The sequence below is a fragment of the Balaenoptera borealis genome, assembly GCF_965194805.1.
Source record: "Balaenoptera borealis genome assembly, chromosome: 14".
NCBI classification, from domain to species: domain Eukaryota; kingdom Metazoa; phylum Chordata; class Mammalia; order Artiodactyla; family Balaenopteridae; genus Balaenoptera; species Balaenoptera borealis.
In genome coordinates this window covers 13,873,254-13,899,087 of record NC_138875.1, presented here as the reverse complement: position 1 = coordinate 13,899,087, position 25,834 = coordinate 13,873,254, and the positions used below count along the sequence as shown (strand labels likewise).

General features: G+C 40.7%; 1 protein-coding gene and 1 long non-coding RNA gene across 4 annotated transcripts in view; one reads left to right on the top strand and one right to left on the bottom strand.

The window, feature by feature from the left end:
• Positions 1 to 25,834, bottom strand: part of LOC309610318 — a 382,265-nt gene that overhangs the window by 286,477 nt on the left and 69,954 nt on the right. The gene's annotated exons all lie outside the window — the stretch shown is intronic.
• CDH20 (cadherin 20) overlaps positions 1 to 25,834 on the top strand; it is a 217,199-nt gene that overhangs the window by 172,565 nt on the left and 18,800 nt on the right. For all 3 annotated transcript variants that reach the window (XM_082352984.1, XM_082352982.1, XM_082352983.1), the window contains 4 exons: positions 10,503 to 10,639; positions 12,838 to 12,959; positions 17,485 to 17,602; positions 22,025 to 22,276. In XM_082352984.1, the coding sequence (XP_082209110.1) occupies positions 10,503 to 10,639; positions 12,838 to 12,959; positions 17,485 to 17,602; positions 22,025 to 22,276 (629 nt within the window). The remainder of the gene's footprint in view (positions 1 to 10,502; positions 10,640 to 12,837; positions 12,960 to 17,484; positions 17,603 to 22,024; positions 22,277 to 25,834) is intronic.

Below are 25,834 nucleotides of genomic sequence, written 5' to 3'. Positions count from 1 at the left end.
AAATGAGGATACAAAATGAGGGAATCCTGTCTGGCTAACAGAAAATGCTGCTTCAGATGATGTGCCACTGAAAACTGTCAGCTGGCTGGCATGGCACTGATGCAATTAGCATCAGGGAGGTCTATAGTGGGGTGCCTGTGTAGTCCAATACATCCCAGTCAGGGGGAATCCAAGAGTGCACAGGCGGGAGGCATAGAGCAGGGTCCACTGGGCTTATTCCAGGGCAGGGTTCTAGGTCTTGAAAGAGAAACTGGCAAGAACAAGGCAACAGCCACAGGCCTGGAGGTAACAAGATAAGCGTTCAGGCACAGGGGATAGAGCAGAATTCCACTTATCATAACTAGAGATGATCGTCCCTGTGCATTTCGGTTGGAAAGAAGGAACAGAATTCATATTGTGAGACAGGGTCTCTGACCCTTTGTGCTGCCCCACAGGAACGAAGAATGGTCTCTGGAGCCAAGCAGAACACCAGGGGTCCGGATTCTGAGAAGGAAAAGCACCTAGAAGTCAAATCTCTGGCTATTACTTAATAAACCCATTTGGAAAGTACTTTCCTACATTATCTTTCACCAAATTGCTTGTTTTCTCCTTATTTGTCCTATAAAAGTTATTTTCTTTTAAAAATAATTTGAATATGCCATATGCCGCTTGTCTATCTTGTGCATTTTTGGTACAAATAAATGCGGTTCACATTCCTAAAAAGAAAGTGCATATTAAATCACTCAAAAAACAACATACCACCTGAGGTTCAAATGCTATGGATAAAAAGGTCACTGAACTTTTTAAAAAGATTATCAGGACTTTTATAATCTCATTTCTGGAAAGTTTATGGTGTGTTCAGGCATATAAGCTGGTCATCATTTATTAGTAAAGCCCAAAACTAAGTCTCCAGATTTAGTTACATGTACATGAAAAATACAGTGTTTGGATCACCTAAATTTTTAATAAATGCTCAAGGAATTTCTAGCAAGCAGGAAACTGAACCATTAGGCAACTGAAATAGGCTCCTGCTCGTATGGAAACAGCCTGTCCCCCTGTGCCTTCCTAGAGTGTGTGTGGATTTAGGGAGCCTGTCCATGACACCCTACCTCCAAAATCACTCCTAAATTCAGAGAATGTCCTCAGCCAAGTAAACAAGCAGGGAGTTCAACGAACACCAGCTATTGTTCGCTGAAGGCAGTTTTGTATGTGAATGTTATGCCTATTCTGCCCACAGTAGGTGAGAATATTATGGTTAGAGAAAGGAAAACCACCTACGTAATTCACTAGTATGTCCCAGCTTCCTCATTTTCTATCTGTATCTACGCCTTTAAATTTGTTCTCTTGACTCCTGAAAATTGGCCCAGGGTCCCATTCAGAGTAATGAATGCTATTATTGCCTCAATTCAGGCCCCGCTTGGGAAATGGAAGAGGAATTCCACTTGAGGGAGGCTTCTCTGAGGCAGGCTCGCAGCGGTTCCTCGCAGTGTGTCAGCGGGCAGTACTGTCATGGGTTCTGTCAGTTATTTCCATCACTCCATCTCCCCTACCATCTGTGACATTTGCTATGGCGTTGTAGGTTTGAATGCAGGAAGCTGGTTCATCATAGGCTGCCTCTCCCCTCAGCATTATGCCTACAGCTTGGAGAGCTGCCAACAGGGTTACGGCTCTGTGGGCTGAATGGCTGGCTTTTCTCCTGTTTGGGGAGCTGAAAGAAAAGACTGTCAGGAGCCAACCAGTATTTTTTTTCTAAGATAAATTCAAATCTTAAAATAGCCTGTAAACTTTAAAACTAAATCACTAATTATACCTAAAAAAACCCGCTCCAGTTAATTTTAAATTAACTTTGTAGGCATGTATTTATTCTTTATTAAATAGTCAACTGTTGGCTATCATGGCTTAATCTATCTTCAAAAAAGAGTTAAGGCTTTGTTTCCTGAAACAATCTCATACATTCCATATGCCTAGGTTTGATTCCCAGACGTGCAACCTTGGGCAAATGTCTTAACCTTTCCATGCTCCAGTTTTCTCACCTGTAAAATGGGGATGATAACAGTACCTACCTCATAGGTTTATTGTGGGGATTATATGAGTCAATACAGGTAAGATGTTTAGAGCAGTGCCTGGCTACAGTAACAGTGTCAGAAGCAGAGAGAAGCATTACTTTACTTATTTAAATTTCCCAACACTTGGAGAGTTAGAACTGAAATGTTTCCAACTTCTCCTGCCTTTAGTGGTCACCTTTCCCTTTAATTCCTAATTCTCTGAACAGTCATCCTGAATTTCTGTAGGAAAAAATACATACTCGAAACAAAATACTTTACCAAATAATACATATACTGGTATATACTGTATATATATATCTATTTATATGTATTGAAACAAAAGTTTTACCATCAATATTTACCCTTACTGGAATACAGTCTGGCATACATATACATGTTCTTTCTACACTAGTCATAACCCACCATATTTATTTCAGATTGAAAAACAATACACTAAAGTAAAGAAACGACTTACTCCCATCAAATGGGCAGTATTTCCCAGTTTCAACAACTTCAAGATAGAGACTGCAATTGCCGGCAACTTTTTTTGGCCATGCTGTGCAGCTTGTGGGATCTTAGTTCCCTGACCAGGGACTGAACCCGGACCCTCAGCAGTGAAAGCCCAGAGTCCTAACCACTGGACCACCAGGGAATTCCGCTGGCAACTTTTTTTAAAATTAATTTTTACTGGATTATAGTTGATTTACAATGTTGTGTTAGTTTCAGGTTTACAGCAAAGTGAATCAGTTATACATATACATATATCCACTCTTTCAGATTCTATTCCCATATAGGAGAGTTCCCTGTGCTATACAGTAGGTTCTTATTAGTTATCTATTTTATATATAGTAGTGTGTATATGTCAATCCCAAACTCCCCCCCCGCTTCCTCCTTGATAACCGTAAGTTTGTTTTCTACATCTGTGACTCTATTTCTGTTTTGAAAATAGGTTCGTTTGCACCCGCTGGCAACTTTAAATGGAATTTTGAACCCAATATGTTACAATAGCTTATATATATATATATATATATATATAATATATAAGAAATAGAATCATTTATATATAATTTACAGTATATTACATATTATATATATACAATAGTTTATATATAAACAAATGTTTGTTTCAAATCTTACTGTTAGCTGCAAATTATTAGCTGTGTAACTGTATGAAAGTGACTTAACTTCTCTAAGTCCTAGTTTCCTGTTAGGTGAGATAATACCTACGTCCTAGAGATGCTGTAGAACTTAAAAAGAAGCTATAGATAAATACAGCCCATCCTGAGCTCTCCACAGACTGGCCTGTAACTTGCAACACTGTGCCTTCTAGAATTGCAGTTCCTCTGCTATCGCCGAGTAAACGCAAGTTCAGAAACCCCATTAAAGGCTCTGGCCGAGTTTCCTCTTGCTCCTGTCTTTGCCCCCCGACCAAAACCTGGAGCCTCCTCTGTGGCCCTGCATGGCATGCAGCGACTCCCCTCTGCGACCCAGCACCTGTACGTGATTACAAGCTTAAACCCAAGAGGGCCTGCAAGATGGCTGAGCGTAAGACGCGGAGACCACCTTCCTCCCCACACATACATCAGAATACACCTACATGTGGAACAGCTTCTACAGAACATCTCCTGAATGCTGGCAGAAGACCTCAGACTTCCCAAAAGGCAAGAAACTCCCCACGTACCCGGCTGTGTGGCTGACAGGGTCTTGGTGCTCTGGCCGGGTGTCAGGCCTGAGCCTCTGAGGTGGGAGAGCCGAGTTCAGGATACTGGAGCACCAGAAACCTCCCGGCCCCATGTAATATCAATCGGCGAGAGATCTCCATCTCAATGCTAAGACCCAGCTCCACTCAACAACCAGCAAGCTCCAGTGCTGGACACCCTATGCCAAACAACTAGCAAGACAGGAACACAACCCCACCCATTAGCAGAGAGGCTGTCTAAAATCATAATAAGTTCACAGACACCCCAAAACATACCACCGGACACGGTCCTGCCCCCCAGAAAGACAAGACCCAGCCTCATCCACCAGAACACAGGTACCAGTCCCCTCCACCAGGAAGCCTACACAACCACTGAACCAACCTGACCCACTGGGGGCAGACACCAAAAAAACGGGAACTACAAAACTGGAGACCCCAAACACAGTAAGTTAAGCAAAATGAGAAGACAGAGGAATACACAGCAGATGAAGGAGCAAAGTAAAAACCCACCAGACCAAACAAATGAAGAGGAAATAGGCAGTATAACTGAAAAAGAATTCAGAGTAATGAGAGTAAAGGTGATCCAAAATCGTGGCAACAGAATGGAGAAAATACAAGAAACGTTTAACAAGGACCTAGAAGAACTACAGAGTAAACACACAATGATGAATGACACAATGAATGAAATTAAAAACTCTCCAGAAGGAATCAATAGCAGAATAACTGAGGCAGAAGAACAGATAAGTGAACTGAAGATAAAATAGTGGAAATAACTATCACAGAGCAGAATAAAGAAAAAAGAATAAAAAGAATTGAGGACGGTCTCAGAGACCTCTGGGACAACATTAAACACACCAACATTCGAATTATAGGGGTCCCAGAAGAAGAAGACAAAAAGAAAGGGTCTGAGAAAATATCTGAAGAGATTATAGTTGAAAACTTCCCTAATATGGGAAAGGAAATAGTCAATCAAGTCCAGGAAGCGCAGAGTCCCATACAGGATAAATCCAAGGAGAACCACGCCAAGACACATATTAATCAAACTATCAAACATTAAATACAAAGAAAAAATATTAAAAGCAGCAAGGGAAAAGCAACAAATAACATACAAGGGAATCCCCATGAGGTTAACAGCTGATCTTTCAGCAGAAACTCTGCAAGCCAGAAAGGAGTGGCAGGACATATTTAAAGTGATGAAAGGGAAAAACCTACAACCAGGATTACTCTACCCAGCAAGGATCTCATTCAGATCTGACGGAGAAATTAAAACCTTTACAGACAAGCAAAAGCTAAGAGAATTCAGCACCACCAAACCAGCTTCACAACAAATGCTAAAGGAACTTCTCTAGGCAGGAAACACGAGAGAAGGAAAAGACCTACAACAAACCCAAAACAATTAAGAAAATGGTAATAGGAACAAACATATCGATAATTACCTTGAATGTAAATGGATTAAATGCTCCCACCAAAAGACATAGACTGGCTGAATGGATACAAAAACAAGACCCGTATATATGCTGTCTACAAGAGACCCACTTCAGACCCAGGGACACATACAGACTGAAAGTGAGGGGATGGAAAAAGATATTCCATACAAGTGGAAGTCAAAAGAAAGCTGGAGTAGCAATTCTCATATCAGACAATAGTCTTTAAAATAAAGACTGTTTGTTACAAGAGACAAAGAAGGACACTACATAATGATCAAGGGATCAATCCAAGAAGAAGATATAACAATTGTACATATTTATGCACCCAACATAGGAGCACCTCAATACATAAGGCAAATCCTAACAGCCATAAAAGGGGAAATCGACAGTAACACAATCATAGTAGGGGACTTTAATACCTCACTTTCACCAACGGACAGATCATCCAAAATGAAAATAAATACGGAAACACAAGCTTTAAATAACACATTAAACAAGATGGACTTAATTGATATTTATAGGACATTCCATCCAAAAACAACAGAAAACACTTTCTTCTGAAGTGCTCATGGAACATTCTCCAGGTTAGATCGTATCTTGGGTCACAAATCAAGCCTTGGTAAATTTAAGAAAATTGAAATCGTATCAAGTATCTTTTATGACCACAACACTATGAGACTAGATATCAATTACAGGAAAATATACGAACACATGGAGGCTAAAGAATACGCTACTAAATAACCAAGAGATCACTGAAGAAATCAAAGAGGAAATCAAAAAATACCTAGAAACAAATGACAATGAAAACACAATGACCCAAAACCTATGGGATGCAATAAAAGCAGTTCTAAGAGGGAAGTTTATAGCAATACAATCCTATCTGAAGAAACAAGAAAAATCTCAAATAAACAACCTAACCTTACACCTAAAGCAATTAGAGGAAGAAGAACAAAGAAACCCCAAAGTAGCAGAGGGAAAGAAATCCTAAAAATCAGATCAGAAATAAAAGAAAAAGAAATGAAGGAAACCATGGCAAAGATCAATAAAACTAAAAGCTGGTTCTTGAAGAAGATAAACAAAATTGATAAACCATTAGCCAGACTCATCAAGAAAAAAAGGGAAAAGACTCAAATCAACACAATTAGAAATGAAAAAGGAGAAGTAACAACGGACCCTGCAGAAATAAAAAGGATAATGAGAGATTACTACAAGCAACTGTATGCCAATAAAACAGACAACCTGGAAGAAATGGACAAATTCTTAGTAAAGTGCAACCTTCCGAGACTAAACCAGGAAGAAATAGAAAATATAAACAGACCAATCAGAAGCACTGAAATTGAAACTGTGATTAAAAATCTTCCAACAAAAGCCCAGAACCAGATGGCTTCACAGGCAAATTCTATCAAACATTTAGAGAAGAGCTAACACCTATCCCTCTTAAACTCTTCCAAAATATAGCAGAGGGAGGAACACTCTCAAACTCATTCTACGAGGCCACCATCACCCTGATACCAAAACCAGACAAGGATGTCACAAAAAAAGAAAACTACAGGCCAATATCACCGATGAACACAGATGCAAAAATCCTCAACAAAATACTAGTAAACAGAATCCAACAGCACATTAAAAGGATTATACACCATGATCAAGTGGGGTTTATCCCAGGAATGCAAGGATTCTACAGTATACACCAATCAGTCAATGTGATACACCATATTAACAAACTGAAGGATAAAAACCATATGATCATCTCAATAGATGCAGAAAAAGCTTTCGACAAAATTCAACACCCATTTATGATAAAAACCCTCCAGAAAGTAGGTATAGAGGGAACTTACCTCAACATAATAAAGGCCATACGTGACAAACCCACAGCCAACATCGTTCTCAATGGTGAAAAACTGAAACCATTTCCACTAAGATCAGGAACAAGACAAGGTTGCCCCCTCTCATCACTATTATTCCACACAGTTCTGGAATTTTTAGCCACAGAAATCAGAGAAGAAAAAGAAATAAGAAGAATCCAAATCAGAAAAGAAGCAGTAAAACTGTCACTGTTTGCAGATGACATCATACTATACAGAGAGAATCCTAAAGATGTTACCAGAAAACTACTAGAGCTAATCAATGAATTTGGTAAAGTAGCAGGATACAAAATTAAGGCAGAGAAGTCTCTTGCATTCCTATATACTAATGATGAAAAATCTCAAAGAGAAATGGGAGTGTTTCCCATTTACCACTGCAACAAAAAGAATAAAATACCTAGGAATAAACCTACCTAAGGAGACAAAAGACCTGTATGCAGAAAGTATAAGACACTGATGAAAGAAAGTAAAGATGATACAGACAGATGGAGAGATATACCATGTTCTTGGACTGGAAGAATCAACATTGTGAAAATGACTATACTACCCAAAGCAATCTACAGATTCAATGCAATACCTATCCAACTACCAATGGCATTTATCACAGAACTAGAACAAAAAATTGCACAATTTGTATGGAAACACAAAAGACCCCGAATAGCCAAAGCAATTTTGAGAAGAAAAACGGAGCTGGAGGAATCAGACTCCTGGACTTCAGACTGTACTACAAAGCTACAGTAATCAAGACAGTATGGCACTGGCACAAAAACAGAAATATAGATCAATGGAACAGTATAGAAAGGCCAGAGATAAACCCACACACATATGGTCCCCTTACCTTTGATAAAGGACGCAAGAATATACAATGGAGAAAAGACCACCTCTTCAATAAGTGGTGCTGGGAAAACTGGACAGCTACATGTAAAAGAATGAAATTAGAACACTCCCTAACACCATACACAAAAATAAACTCAAAATGTATTAAAGATCTAAATGTAAGGCCAGACACTATAAAACTCTTTAGAGGAAAACACAGGCAGAACACTCTATGACATAAATCACAGCAAGATCCTTTTTGACCCACCTCCTAGAGAAATGGAAATAAAAACAAAAATAAACAAATGGGACCTAACGAAACTTAAAAGCTTTTGCACAGCAAAGGAAAGCATAAACAAGACGAAAAGACAACCCTCTTAATGGGAGAAAATATTTGCAAATGAAGCAACCGACAAAGGATTAATCTCCAAAATATACAGGCAGCTCATGCAGCTCAATATCAAAAAAACAAACAACCCAATCCAAAAATGGGCAGAAGACCTAAATAGACATTTGTCCAAAGAAGATACACACATTGCCAACAAACACATGAAAGGATGCTCAACATCACTAATCATTAGAGAAATGCAAATCAAAACTACAATGAGGTATCACCTCACACCAGTCAGAATGGCCAGCATCAAAAAATCTACAAACAATAAATGCTGGAGAGGGTGTGGAGAAAAGGGAACCCTCTTGCACTGTTGGTGGGAATGTAAATTGATACAGCCACTGTGGAGAACAGTATGGTGGTTCCTTAAAAAACTAAAAATAGAACTACCCTACGACCCAGCAATCCTACCACTGGGTATATACCTGGAGAAAAGCATAATTCAAAAAGAGTCATGTACCACAGTGTTCACTGCAGCACTATTTACAATAACCAGGACGTGGAAGCAACCTAAGTGTCCATCAACAGATGAATGGATAAAGAAGATGTGGCACATATATACAATGGAATATTACTCAGCCATAGAAAGCAACGAAACTGAGTTATCTGTAGTGAGGTGGATGGACCTAGAGTCTGTCACACAGAGTGAAGTAAGTCAGAAAGAGAAAAACAAATACCATACACTAACACATATACATGGAATCTAAAAAAAAAAAAAAAAAGGTTCTGAAGAACCTAGGAGCAGGACAGGAATAAAGATACAGACGTAGAGAATGAACTTGAGGACATGGGGAGGGGGAAGGGTAAGCTGGGACGAAGTGAGAGAGGGGCATGGACATATATACACTGCCAAATGTAAAATAGATAGCTAGTGGGAAGCAGCCGCATAGCACAGAGAGTCAGCTCGGTGCTTTGTGACCACCTAGAGGGGTGAGATAGGGAGGGTGGAAGGGAGACACAAGAGGGAGGGGATATGGGGATATATGTATGCATATGGCTGATTCACTTTGTTGTACAGCAGAGGCTGGCACAGCATTGTGAAGCAACTGTACTCCAATAAAGATGTTAAAAACATATGTATGTGTTTTAAAAAGAAGCTATAAAATGCCTGGTATTCAATAAACGGCAGCGATCATAACTACTGGCCATTACCAAGGACTACGTAAGATTCTAAAGGATGGTTCTCAATCATGGCTACATATCAAAATCCCTTATGAAGGTTTTTAAACATACAGATGCCTGAAACTCCCTCCATACTTAGTGAATCTCCTAATATGGGCACCAGGTAAGACAACTTCGGTGAGATAATACAAACGGTCAGACTGCCAAATCAGATTCAACAGGAATTACAGATCTTACCCAGTATCAAGGTAAATAAGGACTCAAAGGATATAAACAACAGCAAAATATGAGCTAAGCATCCTTTCCTTAGAGAGGTCTGAACCTGTCAGTTGTAGGTGCCTGTAACTATCCTTCTTTTTCCTGTATAAGGATGCATGTTGGTCCACACTGAATATGAAAAGTGTAAGCAAAGGATGAAGTGCAATGCTTCAACAGAAGGAGCCATTTTGATTATGGAACATCTGCTTTTTATACCCCATTAATTACATAGCTCACATGACATTTTCCAGCACGCTGTGCCCAATAAATTCATAAATTCCAGGCTTCCTTACAATAAGCAACCTAGACAGACCTGGTCCATCTTGCTAGTAACATTCCACAGGTAAGGACATCCCATTTAGCAAATACCGTTAATGTGTTTGACAGCAGGTCAGTCATTAGTATGTTTACAAAAGACCTGATTCAAATCTTTCCTTCTCAATAGGTGATACAACTTACAGGAACCGGAACCACGTAACTATACCTTTTCCAGTTCCAATTTATCGTTTCTGGACTTATGTGAATAAAATTTGTTTTGAACAAAGATATGTAGGGGCTGACATTCAGAGTGTCCCAAAAGTCTTAGGGCAGTTTTAAGCTTTAAATAACTGAAATTGATCTTTAAAAAGTGTAAAACTACCCTAAGTCTTTGGCACCCTGTTTTATTTCATTTTATGAATGAGGAAATTAAAGCAGTAATAGTTTGTTGTTGTTTTGTGTTTGGGGTTTTCTTTTGGGGGAGCGGGGAGGGTTTTTGGACAGATAAAACAGCAATGCAGTCTTCCAAGTGCCCTTAACCGAGAACTATCCTGTTCCACAGGGCATGCACTCAGTTCTCTCATGTAATATGCCACAGTATGCTTATCCAAATAAAACGATGTGTGTAATCTGTTTTTGCAGATATTCCATTGACAGAAGCAGTGACCCTGGAAGGTTCTTCTATGTTGACATTACAACAGGTGCCCTAATGACTGCGAGACCCCTTGACCGGGAAGAGTTTTCTTGGCATAATATCACTGTCCTTGCTATGGAAATGAGTAAGTAAAACAAAAAAACTGCTCTCCATACAGTGACAAAACAGAAGCACTGGAGAAAGTGGAAGTTTCTAGAGTTTGTTGAAACAAAAATTATCTTCTTTATGGAAAGGAATGGAAATCCTGGTTTATGCAAGTGAATGAATGTATTTAGTTCAAATACTTATTGAGGATCTTCTATATACCTAATCCTGTGCTAGAGGTAAAAACACACAAACAAAACATGCAAAAGCAGCACAAAAAATAGCATCCTTAAACCAAAGAGCTAGACCTCTATATGAAGAAAAGGGACAACTCCTGAGAACTCTAAGAGGCTTTCAATCTTTAATAAGATTAGGAATGCTCAAATAGTATAAAATATTATTATTGGATGAAAGGAAACGTATCACCCTTATTACACACATACATATACACACACATGCATTTAAGAATTTCAGACATTTTACAACAAAAGACAGACTAACATAAACTTAAAAATAAAATTAAAACTAACATAAACTAAATTAACATATTTATTATAATCTCAACACAAATTAGATTATATACTACTACATTCCATATTTTTCATAACACCAAGTGATGAGAAAGATTAAGGGAAATGACAAATACTAACATATTGGCAGAAGTATGTACAGCCATTCATGAGAGCAATTTGGTAACTAATCTTTGTATTAAGATCCCCCAATATATTCATACTCTTTTTCTCAAGAATTCTCCTTTAATAATTATCTTAAGGAAATAATCATAAATATTAACAAAGATTTATGTACCCAAATGTCCACTGCATTGTTATTTTAAAATAGGGAATTACCTAAATGTCTAATAATAGGAGTTTGATTAAGTAAATTATGGTACAGCCACACAGTAAAATGAGACTATCATGTTGATATTAATACCCATGCTTTCAAAGTATATTTCAATGACAAGGATAATCTTGCCCTAAAATATTAAAGCTCTAAATTCAACTTTATTTTTTTTTAATTTCAGTGCATGTGTGTGTATATGTGTGTGTGTGTGTGTGTGTGTGTGTGTGTGTGTATTGGAGAGTTTGGACACATGTAATATACATAACGTACAATGGAGCTCTCTGGTGGTAGGACTATGGATCACATTTATTCTGATGTTTTTCTGAATTTTTCATTATTCCTTGTATAAACAAGCACCACCAAGTTACAATGAAAAAAATGTAAATATGGCAGCACTTTTGGTAACCAAGCAATAGAAATATACAGGAGAAAAACACAGTATAGACATTTGAAAGAAAAAAAATGAACCAAAAGAACAGGGCATTCTGAGGTTTAATACAATTATTTACTAAGCATAATTTCTGTGTCTTACGATTTCTATTTTGTCTTCCTGGGATGGTGGCCAAAACAGAAAAAGGCAGGAGGGGCACTAGTGGGGCTGTGAAATTATTTTTGTGTGGTAATGCCAAGCAAAAGACGACCAAAAGGACATATTTCCCCATAAGTGACTACGAGTAACTTCTCCTACCCCAGATTTGGTGTGTGTTTGATCCTATAATATCTCCCTTAGTCCACAGGTGGAAATAAATGTGCAGTGTTATCTATAATCCCATGAATAACTTGAAACCTTCTGAAACAGTAATTCAAAGAACTGATTACAGGTTTTCCCACTATCCAAAAGTAAAGTGTTCCTATGAAACCTTTTGTAAGCCAAAATGCTGTAAAACGAAGAAGCAATTAACATTAGGACACATCTTGCTAACGGATGAGCAAAATAAAAAGCACAAATGCTCACAGACACAGTTCAAAGATATGGCAGCTTGATGCCGAGTATAGTTCCCGGGGAAAGAGCTTGTTGGTGCCACTCTCACTGCTCAGGGTGCGACCTGCCTTCAATTCTAGAATCTGAAGCATGAGCCAAGTGAGAGATTCGAAACCTCTTTTTAAGATTCATTTTGTGATACCTGCTCCCCCCGAGTTTCATCCCTCCCCTCAACCTCCTGATATCACACACACTCTCCAACACAAAACTCGTCCTGCCCATGCTTATGTTCTGGCCACACTCTTAATAGGCAACCCTTGCATCCTTGTGTTGCTATTTCCATGTACTTTACCCATTCCTTTAAAAACCAGAATGAGGAGGTAAATACCTATTCCAACAAAGAGCTGCTTTCTTGCATTTCTGAACCCTCCTCACCTTTGGTTTTTGTTTGTTTGTTTTGTGTGTGCTTTTAGACAATCCTTCCCAGGTTGGAAGCGTTCCTGTCACAATCAAAGTCTTAGATGTGAATGACAATGCTCCAAAGTTCCCCAGATTCTATGAAGCTTTTGTCTGTGAGAATGCCAAAGCAGGGCAGGTAAGGCAGCCTGTGAGGGTGCACCTTGGTGAACCCCCAACATGTGGAAACGACTGTTTCAGATAACCAGATTTGCCATCAAAGAAATTTAGACTCCAGAAACTAAGTTTACAAAAGAGAGTCCCCAACTTCTGTATATCATGTTGCAACAGTTTATTTGTTAAGACAACTATTTCGAGCCTCCATTACATTTTATAGTCTAAACAAGGTTGTGAATCAAGGGGGCTTACTCACCTGTGAAGCCAGGTAGTTAGTTACCCACCCTGTAACTGAACTGTATGGAACCAACTGCAGTAACATGTGCTCTGGGTCCTGGAAATGAGGGACCATGGAGATGAAGATCGGCAGAAAAAAGGAGTCTTTTTCTCATTTTAGCACTCATCCTTGAAAGTGTTTGTAGTAAGGAAAGTTTAGTTTTTATATCTTCCTACCTCCCTTCCTTCTGGCAGCAAGTTTACAGACTGCCTGCCCTATTCTGAGAACACTTCGTTACCTAGAATTACCTACTCTCTCCCCTCCCTCAATTAAAACATCCATTTTCTTAGTACCACTCATGTCATGTAAAGTTTTGAAAGGAAAGGCATCTGAAGGAACAAACTTCTACTTATTTGAAACAGCTTTAGTTTCATAATCTTCAGATATATTTGTGTATTTTTTTTAAGTCTGCTTTTAAACCTAAATGAATATTGGGTTGACTAAATCCCAAGTGGTGTAACTGAAAAACATCCAAACTGTGCTTGGAATGGCCACGTTATTAATGTACGTGTCAGGCTGCTGCCCACCCTTCCATACCTCAGATCACAGGCAATCTCTCCTCTTCTGCTCCTGCTTTTGTAAGACTCTTCAATCCTCCCTAATGTATTTCCCCCGAGCATATTTTGTGGTCCTGTGGATTCCGGTTTGGGGGCGTTGGGTGCACATGGCAAGGACACACGCTTTGGTAATTCAGGCTTTCCGACTGTAACACAGCTTTTGCTTCCACTTCTCTCACTCTCCTGCAACATCCCACTGCACAGACTCTGTCTATACAACCAAAACTTTTATTAGCTTCCTGAACTCACCAAAGATTGACTCAATGCATCTTTACCATTCTACTCAGTCAAAGAAAAAGTGACTCCCTTGTTCCAGAGGGAAAAAAATGTGTCCTGTAGTCCTTCTCATCTAAATTATCTCATCCATTGATTCTTGAAACCCACTGCAATAGTCTATAGCATGCCTAAACTTTTTATCAACAAGTCTAAGATAATTCTACTTCCATATCTATTGAATTTCTAGTCTAGAAAGACCTGAAATATTATGCAGCTAATAAAGTTACAATGAAGACTTTCCAGCATAAGAAATTATCTGTGTTATTATAAGAAAGGAGGTATAGAAACTACATGTACATGCTTGAAGTTATGTAAAACTGTATCTGCATGTGAACAAAAATTGGGAGGCAGGACGCAAAAATAGCAATAGTTACTGTGCTAAGGTAGTTGAGATTTGAGTGAAGGGATTTGGGACTTTATTTTAATAATTTTTTTATTGTAACGTGACAAATTTACTTATATATTATAGAAACAGCATACATAAATTTTTGTTTTATGTAAGATTATCATTATAATATGACAAACATAATACTTTATATTTTAATATGACAAGAAACTAATTTTTAATCTGTAATATAAAGAGTAATAGTAGCACAATAAATTAAACCCCTCATTCCCCAAAAGTGAAACATTTCCTTTCTTAATGGGCTTCAGAATAGAAGGACAGGGTTTTTTTTTATATATAAATTTATTTATTTATTCACTTATTTATTTTTGGCTGCGTTGGGTCTTCATTGCTGCGCATGGGCTTTCTCTAGTTGCGGCGAGCGGGGGCTACTCTTCCTTGCGGTACGCGGGCTTCTCATTGCAGTGGCTTCTCTTGCTGCGGCGCATGGGCTCTAGGCGCACAGGCTTCAGTAGTTGTGGCACATGGGCTCGGTGGTTGTGGCTCACGGGCTCTAGAGCACCGGCTCAGTAGTTGTGGCGCACGGGCTTCCTTGCTCCACAGCATGTGGGGTCTTCCTGGACCAGGGCTCGAACCCGTGTCCCCTGCACTGGCAAGAGGATTGTTAACCACTGCACCACCAGGGAAGTCCAGAAGGACAGGTTAATAGCATGTTACCACCTCTCTTGTTTTTGCAGCACACAAGAACACCTCCCATTTCTACATTTCTATATACATCTTCTAATTGTCTATTATACAGTCCTTTGAAGCACGGTTTATCTGTGACTTCCAAGTTCAGACCGTGAGCCACAAGTTTATCATAGTCTGTCATATTTGTCATCTTTAGCCCAAGATACGTAAATCCTACTCTTTGATTTTGGCTCTGGGACATGTTTTGAAGATTTTCAAAAGCATGCAGCTCAGTAGGTACGTCTGGTTTATGAAGAATCAGGCCTCCTTGTGTTAGATTTGTCATACACTGTCGTTAGCTTTGTATCTGCCGAGTTGGGATGTGTGCTTTCCTCTTAGGGAGAAAGGAAGCCCAGAAAGAAATCAGACGACGTCTTTGGTGCAGGCTGAGGGCGGCATGAAACCTGCTAAGCAGAATCTTGAATGGCAAGTGGGGCTGAGGATGAAATCAGACCTGCCAGGAGAGGGGAGGCCAGGAGAGCAGGCTCTGGTGCTCCCGACCTGTATCATCGCTCACCCATTCTTTAAAGCCCTGTAACCAACCCATCATATGCCTCAGGTCCCCACATCACCAATATACATATATACAATTTCATAGGTCAGATGTTCTGAAATGACTTTCTGTTTGCCAAGTTATACATAATCACCTATTTATAACATTCATGAAGAAACATGTCTTCACGTGTTTGGCCCCATGCGCAAGATGGAACGTACAGGATTTGTCTCGGCAGGAATGGGGCAGTGGGGTGACCCTCGTGTACGAGCAGCACTGACACCAGGCTGGACTGTGGGGCAGATTTATCTTCAGTGCTCTCCTGATCCCTCCCCTTTATTGCAACTCCATCCCCCCGACCTTTCGATTCAACAGAGCCCCGCTGCCAGTTGGGTTCACCAGGAGGCATAAATGAGATAGAGCTCTGGTCTAAGATGTTTATTAAGGCATGCCCTTGGGGCCAACGCCCGTGGAAGGGAAGAACTTCTGCAGGACTGGGCAAAAGGAGAAGTCCAGCTGCAGTGCAGACCCACTAACAGCCCTAGATGACTTCACAGAGTTCTAGGACTAGGGTTCTCCTGAGGTGAGATGGGATGGCCAGGCTTTATACTATCGCATCAGTCACTGGATATGGATTGTCCTGGAAGGATGTGGTGACTGTGGGTAGGTGGCTCTCAGCAACTGAGGCAACCGCCAAAGAGACTGACAGGTGAAGGCATCAAGTCCTTCACTGAAGGGGGTCTGAGCAACACCATGCTTACCAGCAGGCCCCTTGCTGGAAGCTTTCCCCTCTGTTATCTAATCTTCCACACACTGTGAGGATAGCATTACCTCCTTAATTTACAGATGAAGAAACAAAGACGAAGCAAGCCCACCTCAGCCCTCCAGCTGACCTTGAATGTTCCATTTTCTACCCTGTTAATAGCCAGCTTTTGACAGCGGGAGTGTGGTGTCTACAGGGCCAGGCCCAAGAGGGGTGGGGGGAGTCTGTGCCGTTGGTTGGCAGGAGAGCAAACACACAGGAGGGAGACCACCCCTTCGACTCCTGTTCTATATCCCACCACTCTGCCTGCCAGTGTTGCAACTGTGTCATTTCTCACTGCTTTCTTTAGGAACTTTTCCATCCTGATCTTCATAACCTTCATGGTAACTTACAACTTTGAAAAACACGTGGAAAAGGCAAAATTTTGGCCAAAGAGCTCAAGAGGAAGCCACCCCACCTCTTGCTCTCCTCAGCCACAAGCCTTGCTTCTGACTCCAGTCTGTTCTACACAGCCCACCCTGGGGGTCTTGCGCTCTACACTTTGCCTAGCTCCCCTTCCTGCCAACAAAGAGCGACTGCTCTGCGACCCATCCCCTCACGTCTGTTTTCCATTAACCTGACACCATCAATGTAGTGTCTGCTTACTTCCCACTAGGTACTGGTCATTTTTAAACAGAGGCCTCTCAAAGACAGCAATCTGACCATGAAATATTAACCCAAATGTGAGGCTAAGAAGGTGAGGCGAGGGCACAAAAGAACTGGGAAACAGGCAGGACCTTGTGGCATCCCAGAATTATTTCAAAGTCTTCTGTTTCAGCTGCCTAAAAAGGGCCAGACCTGGGGTGAGAATAGCGTGTTATGTCGATGTCTAACATCTGAGGCATTCAGGTATCATCTACCCTGTGCCTGTTAACACACTCAGGCCCAACAATAAACCAAAATTCAATTCTGCACCGTGTGATGGCACAGAGACTGCCGAGGGAAGTTTCAGGATGTCCTCGTTGGGTAAAACAATCTACTACTGGATTTCAGGGTTTGGGACACCCCCTTGCCCTTGAAGCTTTTCTTTTGACTCTGACTCGCCTGATTTCGTGTCCCTCCCTCAGCTGATCCAGACAGTGAGCGCAGTGGACCAAGATGACCCACGCGACGGCCAGCACTTCTACTACAGCTTGGCTCCCGAGGCTGCTAACAACCCCAACTTCACCGTAAGGGACAACCAAGGTAACCAGCTGCCTGCCGGCGCTCTTCTACAGCGTGGGCTGGAAGCTCTGGGCTCCTGGACCATGCAAACAGTGTCAGAGGTCACCTGCTCTTGAACAGCACGAAAGACACTCATGTTAATTTGTACGGTCTTTCAAAGTTTTGTTTCAGAACATCAAAGACAAAGAACGTCCTCTGCTGATTCTGAAACTTTTACTCAGTCAGTCAGTTCACTCAAACATTGGAGCACGGGCTCTGGGCCAGACACTGTGCGAGGCACACAGGCTTCCTTCATCCCCACAGAGAGCAGCCATGTTTGTATGTTCTTTAACTACAGGAAGAATCTGAGAAAGCTGACAGGAAGAGGCCCAAGGAGAAAAACCTGAGTGAACACTTCTAAGCAAGGATCAAAGGGGGAAACAGTGAGAGCTCCCAGAACAAAAGGGAGACAAAGGCTAAGTAACCTTTGAGTTACTTAAGAGCAAAGGACAAATACAGGAATACAATGGGTAGTTCTGGCACCGAAACCACTTTATTATTTTGGAATGATTCAGAAAGAACAGTCAGGTGGGGTTCCCTATTCCAGAAAGTGCTTCCCTCTACATCTTTGCTGGAATGGAATTCTAGACCCCTCTACTCCAAAAAGCATTCAGACCAGCTAAGGAGTTCACAGACCTAGCACACTCTTCACTGGGCACAGATGGGAAAAGGAGGGGCTTCTGTACTCTGGCCAGAAGATTTTCAGAGAAAGGTCAGACCAAGTGAAAAAATAATTTAAATCTGTCAAGTGAACCCCTTATGTTGCTAACTGCTACCAACTAGCTGTTTGACCTTGGAGAGGGAGGGCATCACTTCTCTGGGCTGTGGTGGCCTCATTTTTATTCCAATTCTAAAGTGCTGTCACTTTATAACAATCTAAACAAAGGGTAACAAAAAGTCATGATTTAGGCATACCTAGTCTTAGTCCAAAAATCAATTGTTTGGGACTTAAAGTATTAAATCCACCCCACACGATATTCTGCTATTAAAACTAGAGAATATCAAACCTGTTTTCTTCTAAATGGAAAGCATCCTTCCAAGTCATCCCTTTAATCATCTACATAAAATCATCAAACCACTATGATAATTCTGAAAGGAAGAGTAATATAAATTACAACAACAGGAGTGCTACAATTAAATATCTTGATATTTTTTACTGGGTCAAATTTTGAATTATTCATTTATCTGCTTCACTTGGAAACCCTTCCTGCAAAAACTTGTTTCAGACCCTTCAGGATAGGTTTTTTTTTTGGCTGTGCCACAAGGCTTGCAGGATCTTAGTTTCCAGACCAGGGATCAAACCCAGGGCCCCTGCCCCTGCAGTGGAAGCATGGAGTCCTAACCATTGGACCACCAAGGAATAAGGAATTCCCTAGCATAGGTTTCATAGTAGAAACGCTGGGGAAAAAAATAATACATTATACTGTTTCTTCAAATTTTCAGCTAAGTGTCACTCTATTCCTCCACTCTGATATTTGTCTGAATCAATACAGAAACAATACGCAGCAAAATGCTGCAAATTTCTTAACAATGACTTTGGGCACCAATTCATGGAGCCAATACCTGAAAAAGATGGGCCCCTGGAACCTGATGACTGTAAAAAGAAATGGCTCATCTCTTGGAAGGTTTTTTTCAAAATGGAAGTCGGAACATCTTCAATAGAAAGAATGAACTCTTAATCTCCTCATGACAATTTATCCCTCGAGTATCCTTTACTGAGACTCATTAAAAAATTGACCAACATCTGATGTGGTGGATCTACTGTCAAGCCCTCCAACTCCCGTGCCCAAAACATGATATTCATTTATGAACACAACAGTGCACTATTTCAAGTAAAGCCTTTCTTAATCCCCAAAGCATTGTGAAAAGGATTGTCCATATACTTCACAGTTTCACACACATTTTCCCATACTTTGCTTTATTTGATATTTATAATAATCCTATAAGGTCTTAAGAAAGTTACTAATGCCTCTGATGATTCTCATTGTCTCACCTGATAGATAAGGAAAGAAAGTAAATGGCCCATGGAATAGAGAGTGAGTAAGCATTAAAATTGGGACTGGAAGTTGAGACCTCCTGTTTTCGCCACACACACAAAATTTTTGTGTCACCTTGGATACTATTTCCAAATGGGTTACTCAAGCTCCAGTTATAATATTCAACAAAATTTTGCAAGTGGCTACATTTTGCCAGCTCCTTTGTAGGACTAGTCTCAGCAATGTGATGCTCTGATCTTTTTTCCTTCATCTTAAATAATTCTGAGATCAAGAAATCTATGATGCATAGTAGGCATAATGTAACACTTATATGAAATTCAGCTCTTCTCCGGCTTTCTAAAAGTCTGATGAACTACCCTTGATGAAAATGAAAAATAAAAAAGATTTCTGTTCGAGAAAAACTTTACTTCGGACAAAAACAAAATGAAACTGAAACTGTGAAGCAAAATTACTAGTACTTAGCTATTAAATCTGGAAAACAGAAAAGAAGATGGATTGTGTGGTAGGTGGAAATATGAATATAATCTTCAGGTTGGTAACCAACTGCTATCTTTCTCCACTGAGAAGGAAATAAGAGGGAAAAGGCCTGTACCAAAGTAGGAAGAGATTTCAATTAGCTGAATAATTTTCAACATTAATGTTACAAAACTAAGTAAGCGGTTACACAGCACAATGGAAGGAGTATGTATTTGGAGTCAAGAGACCAGAGTTCAAATCCCAGCTGTCCTACTAAATTCGTGACTTTGAACCAATTACATAATCTCTCTAGGCCTTAACTCTCACTGTAAAAGGGTGAGATTATCACTATCTCACCAAATGGTGGTAAAGATTAAATGAGATACTGCATGTAAACTCTAAATACCTTGCACATAAGCTCTCAAAAAACAACTGCTCTCATGATAAAACAGGGGGAGGAGGAGATGGAAAAGTTAATTAAGGAATTACGTATTAGTCAGAATAGGCTAGGTTAGGCTGCAGGAACAAACACCACCAAAATCTCAGTGGCTTAACACAACTAAAGTTAATTTCTTGCTCACATAAAGCTGACTGTGGGTCTGGTGCCCAAGGGCAGCTGTCCAGGTGTAGGCTGCCTGGCTCTCCATCTCAAATGTTCTTTCATCTATTACAACAAGGCAAGAGAGCACAAGAATCACATACCAGCTACTATTGATACATGCTGCTGCCCGGAAGAGACACAAATCAGTTTTGCTCATTTTCATCATCTAAAGCAAATGATACAGACATGCCCAAATTCAAGAGGGTAGAAAAGTATAATCCTTTATTATGTCCAGAAATATTGATATTGGTATGATATCAATAATGTTTACTTTGGTTAGACTCTGAGAATTTTTTGTGAAGTTCTAGACTCTTCCTTGTGAAATGTGAAACACATCCAGAGGACGTTCCATATTGATGATGTTAGCTTTAAGAGTCACTGATTATATGTCCTACCACATCTCTCAAACTTTTCCTCTGCTGAATAAGATACCAGCTTTCCAGAAAATATATCTGATTTATAAGTCAAACCCACTCAAGAAAACTTGAGAACATAGATTAAAAAAGATCCCAAAACATTACATTAGGCAAATATAAATACAGACAGATAGACAAACACACACACACACACACACACACACACACACACACACACACACATCAGCTTTGTGGAAACATACCAAACAATTTTGCTAATCCCCTTTAAAACTGGGGGAAAAAACTAGTATTGAATTTTCACCAAATTCATATTAATTGCTTAAACTCAGACCACCAATTAGCGGGAAATAACAGGGTGTGTCATATGATTAGGGGATTTCAAATAAGCTTCTGCTAAACGAGCAGGTTCATCAGAAAGCACAGGAGTTGGTGACTGCATTTCAAAGGCATAAAAGAAAACAGAAGACTTGAACGCCAGCCGAAGTGGCAAAAATAAGCAATGTGCCACAGCCGCGTGGGCTCCGCAGCATTCTTTTCCTGGGGGCACAAAGCAGCACAGGGCCTTGGAAAGCTGCTGAGCTAGAACAAACAGGGACCACAAGTCGCCAGTGACTGTTCATTTCTGTCAAGTTCCCCCAGGGACATTTCAGTCAGATCTGAAGTCTGACAGTTCGCCCTGGGCACTTTGTCACAAAGGGTAAGACAGACTCTCAAAAAAGGTCTCTCTCCTAGGCCTCAGGGTTTTCCCTAGAAGCAAGCAAAAATCTTGGTTTCTGAATCCAACTGCTGATCCCAACAAACCCAACGGCGGCTGTAGCTAACCGCCTCCAGGGCGTGCTGTCCCTTCTCTCTCCTTCCCCACCCAGTTCCTGCCCCCTTGCTTTCCTCAATCCAAAAAATTAATTCTCTTGTTGGTTCTTTCATTCTCCTCTTCCCTCTCCTTTTTCGATCCTGGAACCCCTGTCTTCTTCAGATAACACTGCCCGGATTCTAACTAGGAGGTCTGGCTTCCGGCAGCAGGAGCAGAGTGTCTTTTACCTGCCCATCCTGATATCGGACAATGGGCAGCCGGCGCTGAGCAGCACGGGCACGCTGACTGTCCAGGTGTGCAGCTGTGACGACGACGGCCACGTCCTGTCCTGCAGCCCCGAGGCCTACATGCTCCCAGTCAGGCTGAGCCGCGGCGCCCTCATCGCCATCCTGGCCTGCATCTTTGTCCTCTTAGGTGAGTAAGTGGCTCCTCTCCATTCTGTGGGGTCCTGCAAGTGCTTACTTAGATACCATTCCGTTATCACCCTGACACAGCTGGCCAGAACTGGTTTTCCACACTGCGCTTATTGAAAAGGTGGGAGAGTAAGGCTGGGAAAAAGTGAAGAACTTGGAGACAGTCCCTTCCTTCAAGGAACTCATGGCCTCTGTGGCCAAATCAAAGCACATATATTTATCAAGCATCTACTGTAGGCCAGGCTGCCGTTCTAGGTGCTGGGATTAATAAGACAGAAATGCCCCAGCCTTCACAGAGCTTACTTCAAAATAAAGCAAGTTCATTTTGACATCATAGAACCTATATAATAATTTTGGACAGGATATGATGATCACCTCTTCTAACCCCCTCATTTCAGATAAGTAGTAGCTAAATCACAAAGAGGTAGTGACGAGCCCAAGGCCAAATCTCAGTGGCAGAGCCAGGGCTGAAACACAGGCAGGCCCCGCATTGCGCATCCCTGTATCTGAGCAGTACGGCCTTTCTCCCAAATGTTCATCCCCAGATTCAGGAGGTGGTAAGTGTTACAGAGAAGGGAAGAGGGACAGGGAGTCCTGAGAGGACAGGAGACCGGGGTGGGTGCCATTTTAACTAGGGTGGTCGGGGAGGACCTCACTGATAAGACGACCTCTGAGCAGAGATCTGAAAAAAGGGGCAGAGTGAACCACATGGATATCTGGGAGGGTAAGCTGTTTGGGGGCGTTAGCACCCCCCCCTCCCTGGGTACCGTGGCCTCTAACCAGGGCCAGTTTGCCTCTACTGGTGAAATAAAGATGTGATGACAGGCCAGTGGGAGAGCACTACTGGGATAGGGGATCCTTTCTTCTTCATCTAAAGTCATACTGCAAAGCAGCTCCCTACTCCCTTGTACCAAGGCCATTCATGCTATTATCCTCAAAATCCACACTCAAAACAAACACATCTAAACCAATTCCTGAAACCAAAAAAATATCTGTACATATCTCCCAACTCTTCTGACTGAAATAATTCACAGCATACTTATTTTGCTTAGAGAAAAGCAGACTTAGTAGATAGTAATATTATTCAATATGGAAAAAATTCTGGTAAGGGAAAAGAGTAAAGCATTGAGGATTAAAATTAGAATTTAAGCCCTGATCCCAGGTTTACCTCCAAACCAAGAGACTGAGTCAGACCAAAGAAAGGTCTAACTAAAATGTCAGTTGCTTGATTGAATTTCTAGTAGGTCTGTGGAACATGCTTCATGTAGGTCAGTGCTACATGAAGGGAAAAGCAGTATAAAGAAGTAACCTTTCAAAGTCCTTGGATCCCTGGATCAAAGAGGATTGTTATGGCTTCTGGTCCCTTTCTGTACTGACAAATAAAACCCTCCTGCAATTCCCTGAGTGTCCATAAGGTGGCACTGGGAGCCCTTGAGTGCATAACAGGACAACCTGCAAGAGGCCTTTGAAGAAACTTGCTCCTAGGAGAAATTTCCAGTCTGGCTGTCCTTACTTCTATCTTAGGAAAATGTCTACATTATAAGTTCACCCTAGCCCACAAACAGTAAAAGAAGCCACCATTTCAGGGGGACTGATTTAAAGGGGCTGGCACAAAGAGGCTCTCAAGTTAGAAGTGGTGTGCAAGGGGCGATTTATTTTGTGCCTCCCAAACCCATTACGTCTTGCCTTTGGAATTGCGCAGAATAAACAGACAGTTTTCAGGACCTAAACCAAGCAAAGCTGTCATAAAATCCTCAGAGTTTTAGGCACTTGCACTTCTAAGAGCGTACATCCCACATTAAATATAATTCATAAAACTGAGTAAGACTGAACTGCAGTTGATTTGTCAAAGAAATACTACATTTTGTGGATAATTATATTAACACATTAATTTTGACTATGGATTTTTTCCATGTTTCAAATATGTTTCTAGTTCCCAGAAAATCTCATAGGCCCTATGCACTGTGCCTATAGATCCTAAAGAATAAACATCCCTAGAACTGATTCTCTTCTGTCAGGGAAGCCCTTCAGCTGAATAGGATCATTTTCCCAAAATTTGATTTTCAGGGGGTTATATAATACTTGTTATTTAAATAAATTACCTAAAAATAAGTTACGTAGCAATCTTTATTTTTTTCAGATTTCTATAAACTGCCTAATTCTATATCATCAGAATTCTTTCCAGTACAAAGACTTTTCTAATCTTGCTTCCCAGCATTTTCTGAAATACCACACCTAGCACTCCAGTGTCACCTGTGTGGAGGTTTTCCCAGGTCCCCAGGAAGAATTAACTGGCCCTGCTTCTGTATTCTCTGCAAAACTCTTGCAGCTCTATGATAGTCCTATCACCACCTGTTTCATATTAATCATTAATGTCTATTATCTCCTTAGATTGCACGCCTGTAAAAACAGAAATCATGTCATATTCTACTTTGTTTCCGTTTTGCTTCAGATAATGTCTAAAACATATTTGAGTTTAGTAACTCCTTACTGAATCCCTCAAACACAGCAAGTTCACTCAGAATCCCATTTCTCCACCCTGCATCCATCCAAATCACACCCCAACCTCCAATGCCCAGTTCAAGCCCCCACTTCCTTAAAGTCCTATTAGTCCATTTCTCTGAAATCCCACAGTCCTCTAGTCTATGAGTTACATTTTTGCACAGAGATAAAATACAAGAGTATATAACTGTTTCCTGTGTGTGCATTTTGTCACCCGAGCTATTCAGGAATATATCATGTATTAACATCATTAACTGCAATTTACAAAAAGCACATTCCACATTCAAGTTTAAAAAACCATTGTTGTTATTTTTTTAAGTCAGTCCATAATCTTACTGGGCATATGACTGTACTCCATTCCCCCCCACCCCTTGGATAAACTGGGCTCTTATTTTGCAGTGTTGTCAAGCTGTCACTGTTCACCAGCTGTAACAAAGCATGCTAGAAAAAAAAAAAAATCAATAGCAGTTCTACAGCCAAAACCTCAACACACTTCCTGGAAAACATTTTTACTCACAGAGATAAACGGTTCAATGGGATTACCTCCATCTCTCCTTTAAACCCCAGCGAACACATCCTGCGGAAAAAAAAAAAAACCGTTATGTTGGGATAAAATTTCATCCAAACCTGCAAGGGCACATCTAACAGTGTGGTGCGTCTTTGATAACATGATGAATTATATAAAATGTCACTGCTCATTCCCTCTCTTCCATGAACATCCTTAGATCTAGAAAGTCACAACCATCTCTCTAATGGAAGGCTTTTCTGAGGAATCTGAGTTAACTGGACAAAGACGGTCATTTATGCTCTCTTATTTTTTGGAGAAAACATAAAAAGACTAAGACTTTGGCTCATATTTAACACATGTGTCTATACTCATATGAATTAATATATGATCACAACTGACCCTTGAACAATGGTGGGGTGGGGTTAGGGGCCCAGACCTGCCTTGAAGTCATGTATAACTTATAGTCGGCCCTCAGTATCCACGGTTCAGCCTTTGCAGCAACCAACTACAGTAGTGCTGCAGTATGTATTTATTTTTAAAAATCCACAG